A 22,303-nucleotide genomic window follows, 5' to 3' on the forward strand; every position below is an offset into this window, starting at 1 on the left:
GATAGATAGATAGATAGATAGATAGATAGATAGATAGATAGATAGATAGATAGATAGATAGATAGATAGATAGATAGATAGATAGATAGATAGATAGATAGATAGATAGATGGATGGAAAGAAAGATAACTCGATAGCTTGACATACCATTGCTCCTCTGACCATTCCAGCATGTTCCCACATTGCAGGCATTTTGTCTGTGGCTGTAGCCTCTACAAACAAGCAAAGATGGCAATATAATCAGCGCTTCCCTTTAAACCAATTATGAGTCATTCATCACACTTTTCACAAAACAAAAGGTTCTTCGAGGCATTTGTGGTCAATGCAAAGCTGGCAGAATTTCCATCCATGCTTCATATGCAAAGCATTGCTTAGCATATGTTTGAACTTGAAATTCACAAAGCACCACAGCTCACTCTTGGATGCCAACAATGTCGAAATCAAATCCTTCTGATCAATTCCTAAAGAGGGCTTTGTTCACTCATTTTAGGAAGTGATGTCTTGTTTCAAATTAACTGTCATTGTTGCAATAGTTTGTTTCACTAGATTGAAATTAATATCATCTATTTAGTTGAGTCTTATTTACATTTGTAAATATGTCTACAATAGTTATAATACTCTGAGGACCATGAATTAATCAATGAGTCTGAATGAGCTTGTCGTTACATAAAGAGTGAAAGTCAATTTGTTTTCAGATGTTTGTTTTAATGTACGGAAGCTGGCTGTGGTGGGAGCTGATATTTGACTACAGGTTTGACTCGGACAGGATAAAAACCATTGGAAATGCAAAAGATTTGCGTGCAATCACACAGACAACCAGCCACATGATACACACAAATACACGTTTTTTTCCCTCAACAATAACAACATCTGTTGGTGGAAGACTACTTCTCCAACATTTGAAGTTATTCAATCGAACTGGATTAATCACTGATCAGCCACAACATTCTGAACACTGGCGCAATCTAATCCTCAATACACACGCTTTCTCAAATATTCTGCTCTTCGTGTATAAGGGTAGTCATTTCATAATACTTATTGTGTGGTTCTCTACAATTGGCTGGCAACCACTTCGGGGTATACACCGCCTATGACCCAAAGACAGCTGGGATAGGCTCCGGCACACACGAGATCCTCGTCAACAACATAAGCGTATATAATTTGTAGAACAGAATTGCATCATATTAAATTGAAATAAACAAAATACATGGCAGGTCACCATTCTTCTGCAGCAAATAAGATTGTGTTTAACCTCAGGGGGGGGGGGGGACTGTTTTTATTTCCCCAAATATTTCAAAAAAGGTCATTTTAGAGTTGTAATTTTAATATTGTGATCACACAATATTTTTGCTCATGGTATAATCTAATATCAGCCCATGATTACATGAAATAGCCTACATAGTACTTTATGTGAAAATATTGTTCTGATAACAAGATAGTAGATGTTATATGTACTTACAAGAAAATTGTCTCGTCTGCCCAACATCACTAAACGATCCTTTCCTTGTTAAACACACCCGAGAAGGCGTAGAAGTTTACTTGAGTGAGACACTTTGGCCATCAGGAAGTGGCATGGATCCATCACAGCGACAAAACCAACACCACCACTCATTTGCATATTGCTCAACCAATGAAAATTAAGACTAGAGACCGAGGCTATATCAACATTTTCATGATGTTGCCTCCTAACACATGCTTTCACCCGCTGTCTATTGCAGCCATCTTCCGTTATTGCCTATTTGTGGTTTGGCTGGCTCCATTTTTGTGTTTAGAAAGTGAAAAGCATACCCTTTATTGGTTATTTAAATGTGCTGACTAACGTGGCCTATCTGCTCTTTACTATGCAGCTCGTAGATGTTCTATTTATGATATTCACTGTTAATTACTTGAGTTGTGTTTTCACAGTATGCTCATGGTTGTTAACCATCCGGGGTGTTTAGCACCTGTGCTTTGCAGAAATTGGCTACATTTGAGCAGTAAAATATTTCTCTCATATTTAAACAGTGCATTACAAGTTCTTAGTGTCTTCATGCATTATTTCACAACACATGTCAACTCAAAGAGCATCAAAATGAATTTGTGTTGAAGTCTTTTCTGCAACCCTCGCAGTATTCCAAAAGAAGGCCGAGCAACACCATGGGACGAGGGACATTCGAAGCAGGAAGATTGGCAAGCTGATTTTTCCAAACAAAGTTTATAAACTATCAACCCCTACATTTTCTCTTCCTCTTATCCAATTCAGGCCCTCGCATATCCCAACTGACATTGGCTGAATCATACGCTGGATTTATTGGCAGTCAATTACAGGAAACATCTAGAAACCAACATTCAAACTAGTATTTGCACCACAACTAAGTGTGAGTCGAACACACATAGTGCCACATTGAAGACCGGCAGATGAACCACCACACATTGGCAACACAATGAATGAATTATTTTTGTGAATTAAAAAAAATGCATGCCTGAAAAAAGACTGCACCAAAGGTTTGAAAGAAAGCACAACATAAAATACTGACTTTTCTAGGAATTGCTGCCTCATGGCTTATGTGGGTTTGCTATGATGACACCCTGTCGATTTATGTTGACTGTGTAGACCAGTGGTAAGCGAGCCATCAACGCAAGCCATTCCTTTTCTGCTGGAGTCCATCCCAGTTGTCTTCAGGCAGTAGGAGCGGTACACCCAAACTGGTTGCCAGCCAATCACAGCGTACACTTAGACACACACCTATTTGTGCTCAAAATTACATCTGGAGAAAACCCACACAGGCACGGGGAGAACATGCAAACACCACAGATGAAGGGCGGGGCCTGGCATCAAACCTTGCACCTCTGCACCATGAGGCCAACACCACCCTTATTGTTTTTGTTCATGATAATTAATTTGATAGAGTAAAATAAGGATTTTAATAGGAAATGCATCAATCTGGGAGGATATTTGTAAAATGTTGCTTGTAAATTAAAAAATGGTGCCTTTTTGTTATATTTAGCGTAATTAATTATGCAAAGCCCGCCCATTGGCTCTTTGATCTATGCTCTGCAGCCAATCTGCAACTTAGTTTTCCGTGTAAAATAGGGCTCTTTGTGCAACATCCTGCAGTAAACTACTCAAGTACTCAACCTCCTCCAGTGCAGTCCAGGAATACATGGCCGAAGACCAAAGGAAGATTACTACTGAATGCTGGACGTGCTAAACTTAACAACAACATTGGAAACATGAACGGCAACGCGCGCAGGTGTCTGTTTGGCCCGGTGGATCACGAACAGCTCCACCAAGAAATGAAACTCAAGTTCCTTGAAATATATCAGGAAGACCTCCGCCGCTGGAACTTTAACTTTAAGACCGAGACTCCTTTGCCAGGCAGGTTTGAGTGGGAGAAAAGCCACGCAGACTGCACCGTCGCTCTTTACCACGAGTCTCCCCAGCAGAAGTACACTTCTCCCGTCTTGGCAGCTGAGGACGAGGACAGGAGCGACCAGGAAAACTGTCCGAGCTTCTCCAACCAGTGTGCCGCCGAAGCGACGCCTGTTCGGAGGAAAAGGATGCCCCCCAAGGCCAAAGAGAATGCCCAAATCACAGGTAGGAAACGTTGCCCAGATTTGTTGCGTCTACAGCGGGTTGCCAACGGACACAAGTCGCCTTTGAAGTCTGAATGCGTAGCTCTCAAACATCGAGAAAAAAAACCGTTTGCTGTGAAATAACCCGTCCGTTTATTTCCTTGCAGGCTTTTTGGTTCAGAGGAAAAGGTCTACAGAAGGCAAACGCACCAAAAGTTTCGCAAGTTACACTGAAGCAGCTATGTTCAAAGCAATGAGATGAGATCACACTTGTGGTGAAAAGCTACGATGGTGTCACCGTTTCCACTGAGCAAGTCGCCAATCTGTAGCTGATTCATTCAATGTTGATGTTATAACTGTATTTTCTTGTTGATCTTGTGTTTTCTATAATTTATTTTATTTATGTTCTTTTTTTAATGTGAACATTCTTCATCTGGTATGGGAACATTGTTCTAGTTTGTTCGTTCTTTGACATAGTTTGCGTTAACATTTTAAGTAGAAGAAAATACTATACTTGTCGTATTCTGTTGCTTACTGAGATGTAAAGCATGTGAGGTTGTAAATGTTTGCTGAAGTTGTAAGTTTTAAACGATGAAGAACAAAAATGAATAACTGTCAGCAGTTGGTTGTTTAATTTGATTTGATTGTTGACACTAAATAAAACACAAGTTAGGTTGAAATTTCCATCAACTAATAGTATTTATAAACACAAAGAACTTTGTTTCCAACATAACGTTGTCCTTTATCTCACAGAATATGCACTTGGTTAGAATATTAGTGAACAACCTTTGCCTCGTACGTTCTGTCCCACAAGGTCAATTAGTGGAACCCACAGTAACTAATTGTAACATTTCCATAGTTGCTTGATGTCAATTACACGGTTACAATATAAAGTTGTCTCTAAATGTTCCATTGTATCCTGAATACGTACATAATTTGAGAGTACAAATGCAGTACACACCCTTTTCAAGGGTACAAAAAGTATCAGCCAAGTGCACTTCACCAGTGACAAGCCGCTATACCTGTATTAAGATGTAAAGAAGTGAACCTGAATGCCCCCAATATCAATCGTTTGATGCTGTTTTCCTTTGAGCGAGGGCAGGGAGAAACTATACAGATTCTTATAAAACATGTTTATTTTCCACCTGTAGAAAAAAAAGGGTGCTTAAAATGTAGTGATATACCAAAGTGAGACTGAATGATTCAGAGGGTGGTGGAGAAATCTCTGGCAGTGGAAAGAAGTTGAAAAGGGACAAATGGTTGGGGTCAAGGTTAAATGGTTGGTTCTTTGAGGAGTGTAAGGTCCGTCAGAGAGGTCTGGTCCAGGCAATATTTGCTTCCACCGTCCTTTACATCTTCCTTCCTGTGGCGGAAAGATTGTGAGAACCAGAGATGACTCGAGGATTCATTCATGTCACGCTGGATCAACAGCTCCTGTGGCAGACTGTACTTACTCAGTAACTAGTGTAAACAAATCATCCTCTTGGCTTTCTGAGGATTAAGGTGATGTTCATCACTCTCTTCCATTTTACGGGTTTCCACCAATTATGACACCACAGGCCTGTTTGATCGTGTGTGTCCTCAGAGGTGCAATATAACAGTCTTGAGCGTGCATTTTTCTTTTCCAGGTTTTTGTAATCACACACATTCAACATAGAGTCAATATGTTGACTCATTATTCTAAGTTGACCTTCATCAGCCTCATTTCAGGTTTACATTTCACTGAAAAGCTTCACAGCAATGCACCTGTTATTTTTTTGTTGTTTTTTTATGGCACCATCTGTTCAAAACATTGCTATGAAAACCATGGAAACATAGGTATGTTCAAAAACGATCCCGGAGGCATCGAGGTTAAAATTCATTGTAATTTTTCATCCTTTTGCTGATTTAATGGCAAAAACAAATAGTGCGATACAGAAAAAGAAATCTTGGCAGTACAGTAATCGAAAGGACATTTATAGTATTTGCAATATTAAAAAATGATAATAAAATACATTTTATTCAGAAACATTAGAAGAATCATTTGAATCAAATTAGCCCCCTGCAAAGGCTAAGACCCATTACGAGCACACTCCACCGTGGTTGGGTTTTTGGCTGTGGAGAATCCAAAGACCATCTGGCCAGAAAGCAGGACAATAACCACAAAGCAGAGTGTGCCATCTATTTCACCTGCAAATCAGCTTTTTGCCCCCCACCCCCAGCTCTTTCCTCAACTTTGCTCTTTCCACTTGGTACCTTTCACATTCAAAGCCTAAATCGGACACCGACATGTCCACACAACTATTTGAATATTTACTCTCCTTTTTTGCTTCATGTTGACTTATATGTCTCTGTCTCAGGGGTAGATGATTCTTAGTCATGTTCAAGTACGAAAGAAATCAAATATTACATTTACTGTGTAGCCATTTCATTTTTAATAATGAAAAATATTCAGTAACATTAACTCACTGGATTCACAAAGTTTAAATGTACAATATTTTATGCCAAGTTAGTAAGTATCAAACGGGTCCCGAAGGTTCACACCCTCTCGCTCATCTCCTTAGTTAGATCCTCTTAAATATGTACGGCACTCTGCAAACCGTGCAGTTGGTCACCGCCGTACAAAGCCTTCCTCGACAGTTCTATGGAAATTTGGTGAATTTGTTGGGAGTTGCTAAACCAAGATGTGATGTTTTGTTGTGTAAACATTTATCCTGAAAAGTTTGAAGCAATTCAACGGATGAAACAAGTGAAAAGTTGAAATGCAAAGTTATGATGCAAATAGGAGCATTATCATAATACATGTTTTAAAATACATATAGATATATTTTTGTTGTTGACAGTCATCAGTCAAACTATTATTGGAATATTTTTTTATGATTGCTGTACCGATGAGGGATTTCCTGTTTGAAATATTCCAAATGGCAGCAATTACTAAGTTTGCCATCCCCATTCATCTCTAGACGGTACCAAGTCCAGCCATGCTCAGCACACTTGAAGTGAGTGTAGCCCATTGTTTCGGACAACAGAGGCAGATGGTCACTCGGGCCCACTACTACAACCTCGCGGCGACAAAAGAATCTCGGCTGCCAACAAGAGTGATGTATGATAGAGAAGGAAACACTCGAATGCTACTAATCATGTTGAATGGGAATACATGATTGAGTGATGGCTAAACAGAGGCCATAACTACTCATTTGATTTCAGAGAGTTGTGTCACATGTGACGCCTGCAAACACCGTAAACTTGATAAAGGAGCACAACTGTGGTGGGAATATTGTGCAGGTGACGGAACCCTGTCAGACCGGAGCATCTGTCAAGTTAGTTATCAGCTACATCATACATCACACGTGCCAAAACCAAAAAACAGGTGACATACGACAAATGCAATAATCAGCAAAAAAAGCGAGTGATCAAGTTATCAATTTTTATGCAACGTGAAATGCCCCAGCTGCCCATGCACAACTGAAGCTGTGAATGCTGCTAGGCAACAGGACCGGCACCACTTTTTGTCACCTTTGTCATCTTACACGCCGCAGAGACGAGAGAGACTGGATAAACCCAAAAGCAAGCTTGCCATTAATGCTTCAGAGCCTTGGATAAAATCTACCATGATATCTGGTAGTGCCTGAGAAACAGGAAAGAGTCAAAATCTTAAAACACAGACGGACAAAAATATATTTAATGACCATTTAAATGGAAACACGAAACGCAGACAAAAAAAAAGCTGTATTAACATTTCAGATCAGACAACACTAGTGCTGTTGCAGCTTATTATTTTTAGGCTTCGTTTTACCACACCTAATGGTACCCCCATGGCTTGAACTCCCTCAAAGAAAAAAAAAGCGTTTGTTTGGAGCAGAGCAATTATTTTGCACAATATTGTTCTTTTGCTGCAAAAACATCAAAGGCAAGGAGGACAGAAAAGTCATTATGTGACAATGTCATTATAGCCTGAAGCTCAAGGCGCTAACTGCTTCGTGTTAATAATAATAATAATAATAATAATAATAATAATAATAATAATAATAATAATAATAATACATTTTATTTGTATAACACTTTAAAAAATACTCAAAGGCACATTACAGAGTAAAAGACAATAATTAAAAAGAACAGGAAAATTAAGACAATCCTCATATTAAAAACTGCAAACATGGAACAGTGTGTAAAAACAGACAAAAAAATATTATATTGAATGAATTATTGTGGATTACAGGTTTGAGAAGGTTCTGTCTCCCCAGGTCCAGTGCTTGGTTTGGATGGGAGGGTGTGAGGAGGTGGGCAGATCTAAGATTAGAGGTAGGAGTGTGGTAGTGAAGGAGATCAGTGAGGTCGGAGGGGGGCAAGGTTGTGAAGGGCCTTCAAGGTGATGAGAAGAATTTTAAACTGGATTCGTTTTTGGATGGGGAGTGGGTGAGGAGATGGGCAGCAGAGTTTTGGATGTTTTGATGTCTGTTGAGAATTTTGGTGGGCAAGCCATAAAGGATGCTATTGCAGTCGTGGAGTCGTGGGGTGATAAAGGCGTGAATCAGTATTTCAGCAGCTGAGGGGGTAATAGAGAGGGGTGAATACGGGCAATGTTTTGGGGGTGAAAAAAGGCAGTTTTGGTGATGAGCGTTTCAAATGAGAGTGACTGATCAAAGATGACGCCATGATTACGGATATGGGTAGATGCGGGAATGGCAGAGCTGTGTTTAACCAGGAGAGAGCAGTGCTAGTGATATTAAAGGAGGACTCAAGACAGGTGAGAAAGATGGACTCATTTATGGTGTCAAAAGCAGAGCTGAGGTCAAATAAGATGAGAAAGATACGTGTTCTCCCACCTTGCCCTGATGCCATTCCAATGATGATAAGATACTGCGGATACATATCTACATGGTATCTGAGGATAGGTGAAATAATATTTGATAGATGAGTTACAAAAGAGGAAATTGCTGGATAGATAGATGGACCGATCAGTTGCTGTTGTCCAACTTGGTAGACAGCTGCTCATAGCTTAGGAGACCATCATGACTGTGATTGACGCTGCTGCTGTGGCCAGGCGGTGGCTTCGGTCTTCCCTCACGTTCGCCACCAATGGCATCCCTCTGGTCTGGCAGAATACTGAGAGATTGTGCAATGCGGTTCAGCATCAGATCCATATGTGAGATCTATAAAAAGCGACGGCAATGTATAAATAATGGTTAGGACACGTAACAGTTTTACACTGAAATTTAAAGGCTCCAGTATAGCCAGAACCATGCTAACAATGAGCATGTGGTTAGAACTGCGTGGAGTTTATTGTGCGCTTGGATGTTTTAAAGACTCTAAATTGCCCTGGCTGTAAATCAGGGTTCCCACTCTTCTACTTGCTTTTTATTTATGGACCTTTTAAGGACTTTGAGGGCTAATTTAACCAAGGACTTTTTTCCCATTCAGCAGGGGATTCACGGTGGATTTAATGCCCGCTCAGCAATATGCAGGCTGAACAGAAAGCCACATATCACTGAGCTGGTGTTCAAATCATTGCTGCCAAAGGAATGGAAATGTTTTAATTTTAGGGGCAATCAGCTAACCCTTTATTTGACATACTGTAGGTCAAATTTTCATTTTCCTACCGATATGAGACATTGAACCCCACTTTCCCCGACAGTTGGGTACCCGGCGGCTGGGTGGTCCCCAACGCCGGCCGCGGCCCAGCCAGGAATATAGTTGGCTAGACTCCGCGGGCGAACGTTGGGGCACTAGCGGTGGTGGTGGGGGTGGGGGGGCGCCTGACGGGAGGGATGGGCAGGGTGGGGAGCGGCCGGCCATGCGATGCGGACCAACCATCACTTTTATTTCTTTTTTTAATGGATTTTTATTAACTTTAAGGACCCTTACGAACCCTGTAAATGTGGATATGAGTGTGAGTGGTTGGTTGTGTCCCCTTCAGTTTTTTGGAGGACTCGGTCTTTCACCCCAAAAGTCAACCTGCATAGGCCCCAGTGCAACCGTGATCTGAGTCGTAACCGATCATCTTTGATGATGTTCAATTCTTACATTGTGAAAAGGCAACAGAAACTAATTTCATTTTGTCCTAACTTGAGTTCATTTTGAGGAATTTTTACGTCAAGAACCCTCTTTGTGTGTGTGGGGGAGGGGGGCTGAAGAAAAAAAATCACTTGGTTGAAAGTCAAAGAACTTAAAATGATGCCCCAAATTATATAAATAAACTCTACCTTGTCCTCCATCCTGCTGAGTCGGGATCCAATAGAGTTGCTTCCCTTGTCTTTGGCCCGATCTAAACAGGAACAGCAGTTAAAGAAAAGGAGTACAGTTGTTCCTGCTCCAAAAATTCAGATATTAAATAGAACGGTTAAGTAATGAATTACCAGTTCCTGTCTGAAATGAAGTTATCTTGCCTAATGACTGGTCGAGTCTGGAGACATACAGTACGTGAAAAGTAATGACACGTTCAACAATTTCTCATCAAACATATTCCTTGTGACCTCTGTTGGTGAGATCATCATGCATTTCTCTGTACAAAGGTTGTGAAAGTGACACATTTACCTTCTCTGGAGTTCCTTGATCCGCACCATTAGGTTGAGATGACCATGGTTGTATTGCTCAATCACATCTCGGACTTCATATGGTTTACGAGCTTGCTATGAGGAGAAAGAAGACTTACAGTGCTATATTTGAGCTCACTTCTTTCAATTATATATTTGCACAACACAGATTGAATTAAAATACTGTCATTTGTAATTCTGTGTACAATATTCAGATATCATTCATCATTATTATGACAAAACCGAAAGTGTTTTTCAGTTATTCTTTTTTTGTATAGAATCACACTCCATTACACTGTGCATGTAATGCACTTTTACATCAACAAATGAACGTTTCATGTAATTCAAATATTTAATACACCCCTCAGGCCTGATTGCACCAACAAGGTTTAACTTTAAATCAATATTAAATCATGGATTAAGTTTGAATTCGGGTGCGTTAAACTCCATTTTAAACCGTGATCAAGTATTAATTTTAAACTGACAGTTGGGATGGTTTAATTTTAACAATGGTTGCATTTTTTAGGTGTAGAGAGCAAAACAAATTGAGTTTCTTGAAGAAAATTGATCAACAGGCTCAATCCGCTTGAATTTTATGATGACAAGGAATTTTTGATGCAAGGCCGGTTTATTAAAGAGTTGTGGAGCTGAACAGGAGGACTGGATCAACTACCATACTTGGCAATGACAGAAATGCGACTCTACTGCCAAAGCGACAATTGTGGCTTTTGTTTTTACATTTTTTTTCCAGCAAACTTTCATTGAACAACATTGCTTTTCTCTTTCACTCTGATCAATCTGTTATAACACTCAATTGTATACCGTATGTATACTGTATATCAAATGAATACCCTACCTCTCTTAAAGTGCCATCTTGAATCCTTTTGTTCAATAAACAACAATGAAAAAAAACAACAACAATTTCCCCCTCCTATTTAAACAGATGTTTCTCATAGCACAAAATGATGCACTCACCTGGAACTTGCTCTTCGCCACAAAATAGCGCATTTTCTGGATCACACGGATAGCCCGTCGATGGGACTCGGTTAGTCTGTTAAAAATTTTCAAATGAAAATCATGTGATGAAAGTGTGAATGTTGAAAAGGAAAGAAATCAGTCAGCCACATATAATTAATGAATAAAAACATAAAAGTATGCTATAATTCACAAAATATAGGGCAGAAACAAGCCATACAGATCACCACCCTTTAGGAATGGCTGTATTTCTAATGTTAAAAAATGGGTTGGTGTAAAGTGGAGCAATGTTTCAGCTGCATGTAATTAAATGTGGCATATATAACTACGACAATGATTGGAATTCAAATATAAGGTGCTCAAACAGGAAACACCAGAATCCTCCTCAGAAGCATTTTGAATGGTGTTGTTGATAAAGTTTTACATAATTATGGTGAGTAATAAAGCAAGATATGTCTAACAAAAAATCCTGGTGAAAAAAATAACAAACAAACTACAACACAAGGTAAAAAGAAACACTTCAGATTTAGCAGCTGCAAGCACAGAGGCAACATGTTTGGGAATTTGGCTGCTTTGCGATATCCTCAAAAAGAAGTCCCAAGGAGATTGTAGCACATTTCAGCAAGAGTTATTATGATGAACTATTGCTTTCCACCAGCAGGACTCATTACGCTAGAAAGACAAATGAATGGATAAGTAGAAGGAAGAGCATTGTGTATTTTATAATGGGGCTTCCTCTGGAAATGCAGTCAACGGCCAAAGTCGAAATAGGATTAAATCATGAATGCTGTGCTTTGTATAGTTGTATTATTTAAAAATACTGATGTTGACGACTGAATTGGAAACATATAAAGTATATATTTAATTATTATTTGTAAAGAATTGAGCTATCTATCAATTGAGCTATCTATCATGAGCTATCTATCATGAACAAATCCTAATCCAATTTAGGGAACAGCGAGACATTTGCACATTCAGTGAATGTGTGTTAGTAGGAGTTGAATAAATAGGCCGTAACCACGCTTATATCTGTCTTTTTCTTTGGGCAAGAATAATCTTTATAGGCTTAAGCCAAGGAATGAAAACTATCCAATGATCCGATCGTCTAGCTTTACGATGAACATGTCTCACCAATCTTTTTTATAATTCTATAAAAGTCCTACACACATTCTTAAAGCCAGATTATGATATGGGCAGGCGGCTGTGGCTCAGTAGGTAGAGTGGGTCGTCCAGTGGTTTGATAAGCCTTGGTAGAGAAACGGGTACACATTGGTACTCTGTCATCAAATGTTGTCGAAATTGTCTCAATTTAGCGTTCAGTTTTAGGTGGCACTCTCTGACAGGTGCTAGTTACTGCATTTAGATCAGCACAGAAAAATGATGGATGGATAGTTTCATTAAATTGGAGTCAGCACAGCAATGATATTTCCCAGCAACACTGCTGCAAGCAATTCCAGCTCGATATCATTACTCTACGATTTAGAAAGGAAGTCCCAAGGGTCAAAACTGTAGACCTCATTTATTTCAATGAGTGTAAACTCTACATTATAGTGCAGTTACTTAACATTTTTTCCCTTCTGATTAAACTCAGGCTCTCATTGTTCAAGTGCTTCAGCCACCTCACAAAAGTGCCACTTTCCCTAATAGGCAGTTATTTCACAGCAGTGCTCTTAGGATGACTACATCATACAGGTTAATTTTAAACACCAAATACTTTCCCGGTACATTCCAACATCATGGTGGCCCACACAGGCTCTGGGCCAGTATTGGCACTGTGTCGAGCTACCACTCGATGGCAACTCAGAGACATTGACTCACACTGAGTGGGTCAGTCCAAATGAATTGAATTGAGTGCGGTGAAATGAACACATTCTTGCTTTTTAGTCCAAATATTTTGAGTTTTATTCATTTAAATTGAGGTAGCCATTTTGTTGCGCTGCACCCATTTTATTTATTTATTTATTTATCGTGCATGTCAGGTTAAAAATTCTTATTATAAGAGATAGCTGAAACATGTTATGAATTTAATACAAAGCAATGTAGATCTAAAGCCAGAACACACAAATAATAATATCGTAGAATGTGGATCTGGATCTGTGCTTTGCCATGTTCACAGCTAGCTAACTTCCCTAGCGGTGTTTGCATTCCTTTAAGGAGGCAATCAGTATGGCCAATTTGAGAGACTCCCTCCCTCCTATTCACTGACCCGCACATAGAAAGCTACGCACAACTCTCACATGCATTTTGGTAAAAGAGTCTGCATTTTTCACTATTTCATCCCCAGGTACATATGATATACGGTATATGTAATAAAGTATTAGGTAGACTTAACACAGAGACACAAGTGTATCGACATATCAGACGAGCATCTCTCGAACAACAAATTGCAATCTTAAAATATTTGTCTGGATTGGAGCTCAAACCATGACCCTCTAGTCTGTAGCTTATGTCCTTATAGAAGAGCTAATGCAGGCCTTGAAAACACTTGTTTCCGCAGCGTGACTAAGACTAAACTCACTGTGATATGGAAGTAGCTGCAGTCAGTGCAATGTCTCGCTCCGACTCCTGCTCAAGGTTGTCTTCAAAACTGCAGTTCCTCTTAAGGTCAGAGGGAGGGTTAACATCCAGAAGGCCACTGCTCCTCTCTAGAAATATTCATAATATTCTGATCAATAGCTTATCTAGCATCAGAATATTCATGTTAGGCCTTCAGTGTCTGATGTGTGATATGTGAACATTTTCAACATTTAGGAATGGGAATGGTTTACAGAGAATTCTATTAGACAGCTCTTTTTGTTCCTTTTTTTTTTAAATTAAATAAGATGATGACGAACATCAAAGTTGTTCTTTGAGAAGTGTATTATTCTAATTGCATTGGCAAATAAGAATTGTCACAAAAAAAGAACTCTGTGTCGGTGACGATTATAATAATAGTGCTTAATAATTGTTTTATGTTGTAAGGCTGAAAATAGTGCTGTCGTCTGTAATTGTCGAATCTGTTTCCATGGAATTTGAGCAAGTAACCCATTAGCAGGTTCCTTTCATCTGGGCTGTGTGTTCTCTACTATAATTTGGACAGCGGATGTCTTTTCAAGGAGACAAGATTGAGTTAATACTGCAACTACTCTGCCTGCAGCACAACCGAGTGGCAATTTTAAACTGGAAAAAGAAGAAGCCCCTATTACCTTTGCTGTAAAAGAAATAATACAGCTGCAAAAACGATTGCAGGGAGCCTTTGTGGGATTTTTATTTCGCTTTTGATGTGAATACTGAAACTAAGAACTAGAATCCCAGTCAATAAATTCATTTACCACCTGCCTGAAGGCTTTGTCTTGTGTAGTGTGGGTCACAGGTTTGATACCTACTTGCCACTAAACCCACAAAATAATATATACATATTGGGATACTGGTTGATGGAGAGATGGCTGTTTGTTTCCTAAGCACTGCCAATGTGGCCGTAAGAAACCCAACAAATGCTCAGGGAGAGAGTGAAATGGATGTTTGTGCAAGCATGTGTGGGATGTGTGTGAAAAAAATAATAAATAAAAAATACATCAGATGAAGGCATGACTGAACTAAGAATGGTGCGACAAGTTCTGTGTCTAAGTGACATCAAATAGCATTTGAAAATGTAAAGAAAAGACAAATCCTAAAGCAGTACAACATATTCCTTCTTTCTATTTCAGTTTCAAATCTTGAAAAAATAAAAACAATAATTAATACTTGATCAAATTATGGTGGCAACAATTTGAATGTGACAAGAATGTGTTTAAGGAACATGCAGCAACAGTTCTGTCCTGAAATGTGGTAATCGTGGTGACAAAGTGATCGTTAACAATAAAAGTGACGAGAAGTGAAGTGGGGACACGTGCAGGATGTGGACACAAAGTAAACTAAAGCTTGGAGACAAATATGAAGGAGAAAAAGAAATGAATCATCCAAAATGACAGAAGCCAAGGAAGGAGCAACAACAAGGAGCAAGCCACAAAATGATGAAAGATGCCCCCCCCACACACACACACACACAAAATGTGCTTTGTTTCAACCCCATTTTCAGTGATGTTTTTGAACAGTTTGTTAGTTATCACATCCATCAGTTAAAAAGGGAACTTCTTACTGGGGGATCTTACCGTGTAAAGATATATAAAATACCCATTAATACCACAATTCAATTGGTTTCTATAGCAGCGAAGATTTTTGTCATGTACAAATAATCTCATCCATGTCACATAGTGGGCTCTTGAATATAATAGATACAGTATCTTTTTCATTTGTTTAAATTATAAATCAAAAGCAAAGACAAAAGTAATAGTGTTGTGGTGCATTGCCACACTTTTTGAGTGAGGCACATAACTGCCATAAATTTTCTACTGTCCGCAGCGGTGCACTTTTAATTTTACCAGCAAGTGCCAGATTCAATGGATTGTCTTTTCTGCTTATCCACACTAGGGTTGCGGGTCCCTTGGGGCAAGAGGTGGGGTAAATCCTAGATTGTTGCCAACTAATCGCAGGCCACATAAAAATAAACAATCATTCACACCCACATTGACACCTACTGGTGATTTAGTCTCTAGTGACCCTAATATGCATGCTTTTTGGAATGTAGGAGGAAGCCAGAGTACCCGCAGAAAACCCACACAAGCATGGAAAGCACATGTAAGCTCCACACAGCCCGGATTTAATCCTCAACCTCAGACCTGTGAGGTGGATGTGCAAACCACTCCTTCACTGTGTCGCCGCAAGTGCACGAGCACTGTTCTTATACACGGCCAGTGTATGGCAATAGCTGGTTCTACAACACAATGAGCCGCTGTGCTGTATTATGTGTACTGGTGGCAAACGGTAAGCTTGGACTTGTTGAGCAATAAAGGCTTTCCAGCTTTGTGTTGTATGTATTGTACTCAGAGAGATCAGAGACTATTCAGAATGTATTATCCCCTTCTGATATTGTATGTCTTTTCCTCTTTGAAACAGCATCCAATCGTGGATTGAGGCATTGATTGTCATTTTTTATGCACAGCATTTCAGGATGTATGAAAGATGCACACATAAATGAAAACATTCGACATGACATAAAGAAATAAGGGTGAAAAGCCCGATCTGATCCGCTCCACAGTTATGGCATTGGAGGGTCTAATTCATCTTCAGCCTTCCTCTGTGCAATTTGTTCTCTGCAAGCTTGAATTGGTTTTCTCCGGCTATATATTGCAAAAACATGTACGCTGGTTTCATTGAAGCTCTAAATATGATTATTTCAGTATAACTAGTTCAGAACGGACCCTGCCAAAGTCAGCTATGATAGTCTCCAGCTCACCAGTGACCCCAGTGAGGATAACTGGAAAATAAAATGGATGGATTCATGGATGAATTCATTTTGAGGGAATTAAGGTTTGACTAAGCTACAGGCTTATGAGTGCTCTTTTAAAGGAAGGTCAATCGTGTAGGAATGACAAAATTAGTTTTAATGATTTTCTTGTTATCGATTTACTCTCTTGCTGCCTGGGTATTGAAACACATTATTTCTTCATCTACCAGTAATCATAAAACGCTCTCATAAAAAAAGAATAAGAAGTCCTGAGTAGCAGATAACCAGTGCAAGATTGAGAAAATAATGATTTTTGTCCTCAGGAACAAAAGCAGAGACGATTGTTGCGTTCAGAGTGCACAATTCACTCGCTCAGCTGACACTCAATGTAATCCAGGTTTCTGCTTATCACCACTTCTTCATGATTGCTGCTTCATTACAGTACATCCTGAGTAGAGTTTTATAGGTTCAGCTGTGCAACCCGATCCTGATTTAATACTACAACATGCTCATAAATGTATAACGTTAAGGATGTGTCTCATCCCCGGATATCAGAAACATCTCAAACCAAAAATTCATCTTTACTTTCGCACTAAATGTTCAGGTTTCACCCCAATGGATATGTTCTTCAGATGGACGACTCATCATTAAAAACTGTTGTTTGTTGACACTAAACTAGAAACATTCAAAAAAGTAGATGGTCTTACCGGTGCCCATAGCGTTGCAAACGTCAGAACTCAAAAAGTTGTTCCTGTCACTGTCATAAGCAGAGACAGAGACCATGCTTGGAACTGTGAGACGATTTGAAGAAGTGTCCTCGTTACACTTCTCCTGTTAATGAAACACAAAGATCTTAGGCTAACAAAATGACTGAAGCAAATAGCAAAGTATTCAACGTGTGCATGCACAACCCCAGGTGACACACTTCAATGTGGTGGACATGCGATTGAATTCTATAGTTCATTTCATTGTTTTAAATGTTCAAATAACACACAAAACATGCCAATTTTTTTTTTTTTTTTTTACTAAATGAATTCAAGCTCACCCGCGATGCTAATGTGGACATGGACTATGAAAAATGGAAGGATGGATGGCATGTTTTGATAAAGATCACACCTTGATGAATTATTTCAAACTGTAGTCACACAGAAATTTAAATTAAATGCATTTGTGGGAACTGCGATTGGGAGCAGTTTTGTGTGTGATTTTCCACACACGATTCCATTTTAAAATATATAAACAGTAAACTACTTTGAACCTCATCCACGACCCACTCATCCAGCCACCCATCCATCCATCGTCTTCTGTTTATTTGGACTCAGGTCATGAGAGCAGCCGCTTAAGCAAGGAAGCCCATACTTCCCTCCCACTTGGTGCGGTTTCTCCTGCATGTTCATGATCATTACTGGGTCCTCCTCGCAGTGCAATGTGCCCGCAACATACCAAGAGGCATCCTAACAAGATGCCCGAGCCACCTCATTTGGCTCCTCTTAATGCGGAGGAGCAGCGGCTCTACTCTGGGCCCCTCCTGGTTGAGTGGAGCTTCACAGCTTATCTCTGAGGCAGAATGTGGACACCTTGCGGAGAAAACTAATTTCAGCCGTGTGTGTCTGCCATCTTGTTCTTTCGATAAAGACCCAGAGCTCATGACCACAGGGTTGAAACAGATTGAGCAGTAAATCTAGAGCTTCCTTCTTCGCTTTGACTGACAACTGTAGAGTGCAGATCTCTTCCCTTCCCTCATTCCTGAACGACTTAATGGAGAGATGGCTGATTGTTTCCTGAGCACTGCCAATGTGGCCGTAAGAAAAGCAACAAATGCTCAGGGAGTGAGTGAAATGGATGTTTCACTGAGCACTGGGAGGCACCCACGTAAAAACATATGTGACTTGAAGGAGAAGAAATCAGACATGACATGGCATGTCATAGCACTCTGCAACACAGTAAATATGTGAATAAATACAAAAACTACAAGACTGACTGTTGAGAATACTACAACGCCCAAACTTGAATGTCTGGTACAAGTCCAGACAGTGAGCCTTAGCCATTGTGATTCACAACGGTGATAACCTTAGACTACCGAAGACAAGGGTAACAAATTTCATAATTTGTAAAACAACAATTGAAAGTTTTCAAATGCTGAGCGGAGCGAAGCCAGATACTAGACCGCTGCTGGTGACGATGTTCCCATTATCCCAGCGAAGACAAAGGCAAAGTATTTGGATTAAAAATCAACCGTAGCTTGCTCAAATCTCAATGGTGATAGGATGCATTGTTTGGCCACGGTGTCGTGACTTGGTCCTTTTGACTCCCTTTCAGTTCCTGCCACCTAGACGTGTCCCACTTCTTGGCAATAAAGCATTCAGAGTTCATTGTGTCTGTGTGTGGGTCCTGTGCTGTGTTTCCACAAAGCCTAACAAAGGGTATCATTCATCATCATCATTCATGACTCTTTGTCAATGCCAAAACTTGTGTTATCAATACATAACATATTTTTGGGTCTTTTTGTAGCAGACACCACCGACCCCAGTGAGGATAACTGGAAAAGAAAATGGATGGATTGATGAATGAATTCATTTTGAGCATGCAGAACGCATTGTGTGGTGAATTACATTTCAATAATGAAGTTATGAGGACGTTAATCCTTGTCATATATGTGTGTTTGTGTTTAATGCTCACATTGTGTAAACAACAGAGCAATTCCTCATTTGACTCTGCATGGCGTTGAGCATTGCGGGTCAAAGTGAAGCTTTAAACAACTACGTGGTGTATTACTAATTGACTCATGTTTTTCACAAACAAAGTTATGGTGGCATTTTCTCTCCAGTTAAGTATGACATTGTTATTAATTGTTTGCAGTTGGAATAAATATTGAACAATTGTCTGGTGTATGTATGGTGATCGATCAACCATAAAAGACTTTGATCTGTGATTACGTACTTTTCCATAAAAATGGCAGATCAATCGGGGGAAGATCCATCGGAGCATCCCTAGTCTAAACTAATCTGTTCACATCTTTTAGGCCAGGTAGAAATGTGAACCCACTTTATAGGAGAATATATAGAATAGATGCACCAACCAATTTCTTCGGCATTGGGGTCGACAGTGAAGAGTTAAGAGCGTTAGATCTCTTCCTCAAAAACATCTTATACGTGGCCGAATTGCAGTTTTCCATTGCAAAGCATCTCCATGATGTCTGTGGAGGACAAACGTGAGAAACGTGGAACACATTTAATGTATAGTACAAGTTGTGCAAGGAAGATTCACGATCATACCATGTTACAACAAATTACACTAGCTTTGTATTTTACGGATGACTACCTGGATGACATGAGCAGCAGCAGGGATTTGTCTGTTAAAATGTTTCCGTCTTTGCTTCTGCTGCACCTCGAGTGCAAAGCCTGAGCCTAATATTCCCTGTGAAGAAAATCAAAGCTCGTTAAGGCCCAACAATACACCGGTGGGCTGCTGCTTTACCCAAAATAGTTCAGTCACGGCCAAAAATGTGTGTTCAATAAATAATTTGATCATTACAAAAGTTGCTCACGATAATTTACAATTTACTTTGATACAAGCATTTTTCAAAGACAGAATGAACCCTGTACCTACTGAGGGTGCATTTCAGTCAAGTCAGCTTTATTGTCAAATATGCTCTATGTACCGCAAACAGCACAGATGATATTTATTTTCTCTCAGCCACAGTGCAACCATGTAGTGCAATGAAAACACACACAGCTAAAAAAATAAGGGCAGAGAAACTGAATTGCATAAAAAAAACAAAGACATAAATGTATAAATATAAACATAAATAAAACAATAAATAGCAATTGACAGACAACCAAAGGCACTCGTGATTATATTATTTGAGCGAAGTGTTACATTGTCTGCTTCCACTTACTGCAGGCAGTGCGAAGAAGCATATGGCAAAGACAGAAAAACAAGATGCAATGATCTTCCCAAGCCACGTCTGAGGTATGACGTCTCCATAGCCAACTGTTGTCACTGTTACCTTGTACAAACACATAACACTTTTACAAACTGATAATTAAACTTTCCATATTAAACAGTTTATGTCTCAGTTTAGTTCTGCCAACTAAGCAAATATGAAAATTATTAAGAATATACATTTCAAAAATTTAAAGCTATTTTAAAACCTTAGCACAAATGTTCTCCAGCATGCCTTTTGCACAATTTGAGAAACTATAATGCACAATTTGAGAAAAATAAAATATTAGCTGAACTCCAAATCCTATATTATATTAACACTACAATGACTCGACATGATCATGACATAACGACCTCAAAATATTCTTACCACTCCCCACCACAGGGCATCAGCGTATGTACCAAGTATTTCTTTTTCTGCCAGGTAGATCAAATATGAGGCGAAGATGAGGCACAGAAAGCCAATATACAGTGTCGTGATTAACTCCTGAAATACACATTCAAGTCAAGTCAAGTCAACAGTATTTATAGAGCACTTTCAAACAGCCATCGCTGCATACATAGTGCTGTACATGGAGCAATTTAACATGCACAATAAACAGTAAGACAAATCGGTAATAAAGGCGGTAGAAAACCAAGAACAAATCTAAGTCATGCTGAGTCGAATGCCAAAGAATACAAGTGAGTTTTGAGGAGGGTTTTGAAGATGGGCAGCGAGGAGGCTTGCCGAATGTTCAGTGGGATGTCATTCCAGAGAGAGGGACCAGCAACAGAAAAGGCTTGATCCCCTCTGAGCCTCAGTTTAGTTCTTGGTACTTCTAATAATGTCTGGTCCACAGACCTGAGCCGCCGGGCAGGTGTGTAGGGGCGGATGAGCTCAGAGACGTAAATTCGCGCGAGATTATTCAGAGATTCACATAAAAAGCAAGGATTATTTCGAGAAAAAAAAAAACCCACAACAATACTCTCTTCGGTGCTATCTTCTTTGCTCTGTATAAATAAGTGTACAGTTGTTATATTGTTTGTTTAATAAGATAATAATAAGATATCCTTTATTCGTCCCACACTGGGGAAATTTACAGCCTCCAGCAGCAAGAATGTATGTAGAAAGAAGAAAGAAAGAAAGAGAAAAAAAAACAACAACAACAAACATCTTTCAATTAAATGCAATATGAACACAAATGGATAAATCGCAGTACTATTTACAATCTTCCTTCACATAATTTAATTATTATTATTATTATGATTGTTATTTTTTATTCATCAGCCTGACAGCAGTCGGTAGGAACGAGCGTCGGTAGCTCTCCTTCTTGCAGCGCGGGTGTAACAGTCTCTGGCTGAAGGAGCTACCAAGTGCTGTCAGGGCGGGCTGGAGGGGGTGGGAGGGACTGGCCATCATAGCTTTTAGCTTAGTTAGCATCCTTCTGTTGCCCACCTCCTCCAGAGTGTCAAGGGAGCAACCCAGGACAGAACTGGCCTTCCTGACCAGTCGCTCCAGTCTCTTTCTGTCCCGGGCTGAGATGCTGCCTGACCAGCAGACAATGCCATAATGGATGGCCGAGGCCACCACCGAGTTATAGAACGTCTTAAGGAGTGACCCCTGAATTATTAATCTAATTTTTAAAAATGTCGTTTTCACTGCCTTTCAAGACAACACACAAGTCTGGGTATGAAACACTTTGTTTGCTCAAACGCTGCACAATATTTTATCAACATGAGAGGAGGAAGGATGTTTCAGTGATGTGGAGTGCATTACGCAACACATAATACACAGCAGTGTGCTATTAAGTATTTAACAGATGTGTGGGGCATTGACTTATTCATTGTCAAAGAAAGGAAGCTGGCACCCAGTGAAGTAGCTTTGATGTTCATCAGGTATATTTTTTTCTAACAATACAAGATAACTACAACACACTCTAATCTAGTGCTTTGATGACATTTGGTAGACAACAGAACACTATTTGTGACAATTTTGGCAATTTCTTCCAAAAATAATCGCTTAATTCACACT

General features: G+C 39.6%; 2 protein-coding genes across 3 annotated transcripts in view; one reads left to right on the top strand and one right to left on the bottom strand.

The window, feature by feature from the left end:
• Window positions 1-2,973: 2,973 nt before the first annotated feature.
• Window positions 2,974-4,181, top strand: cdkn1ca (cyclin-dependent kinase inhibitor 1Ca; the record flags this gene model as incomplete). Its single annotated transcript, XM_052064088.1, has 2 exons — window positions 2,974-3,577; window positions 3,723-4,181. Coding segments are annotated over 2 exons (699 nt in total), but the record flags the coding sequence as incomplete, so codon positions are not given.
• Window positions 4,182-7,188: 3,007 nt separating this feature from the next.
• The window catches only part of kcnq1.1 (potassium voltage-gated channel, KQT-like subfamily, member 1.1), a 173,572-nt gene continuing 158,457 nt past the window's right edge, over window positions 7,189-22,303 (bottom strand). For both annotated transcript variants that reach the window (XM_052063150.1, XM_052063149.1), the window contains exons 6-16: window positions 20,663-20,779; window positions 20,246-20,356; window positions 19,669-19,764; window positions 19,427-19,543; window positions 17,055-17,178; window positions 13,561-13,687; window positions 11,043-11,118; window positions 10,069-10,163; window positions 9,891-9,937; window positions 9,738-9,799; window positions 7,189-8,687 (exon numbers count right to left, since the gene is read on the bottom strand). In XM_052063150.1, coding sequence (XP_051919110.1) covers window positions 8,493-8,687; window positions 9,738-9,799; window positions 9,891-9,937; window positions 10,069-10,163; window positions 11,043-11,118; window positions 13,561-13,687; window positions 17,055-17,178; window positions 19,427-19,543; window positions 19,669-19,764; window positions 20,246-20,356; window positions 20,663-20,779 — 1,167 coding nt within the window. In that variant the 3' untranslated portion in view covers window positions 7,189-8,492. The remainder of the gene's footprint in view (window positions 8,688-9,737; window positions 9,800-9,890; window positions 9,938-10,068; window positions 10,164-11,042; window positions 11,119-13,560; window positions 13,688-17,054; window positions 17,179-19,426; window positions 19,544-19,668; window positions 19,765-20,245; window positions 20,357-20,662; window positions 20,780-22,303) is intronic.

The sequence above is a fragment of the Hippocampus zosterae genome, chromosome 4 (assembly GCF_025434085.1).
Source record: "Hippocampus zosterae strain Florida chromosome 4, ASM2543408v3, whole genome shotgun sequence".
Lineage (NCBI taxonomy): Eukaryota > Metazoa > Chordata > Actinopteri > Syngnathiformes > Syngnathidae > Hippocampus > Hippocampus zosterae.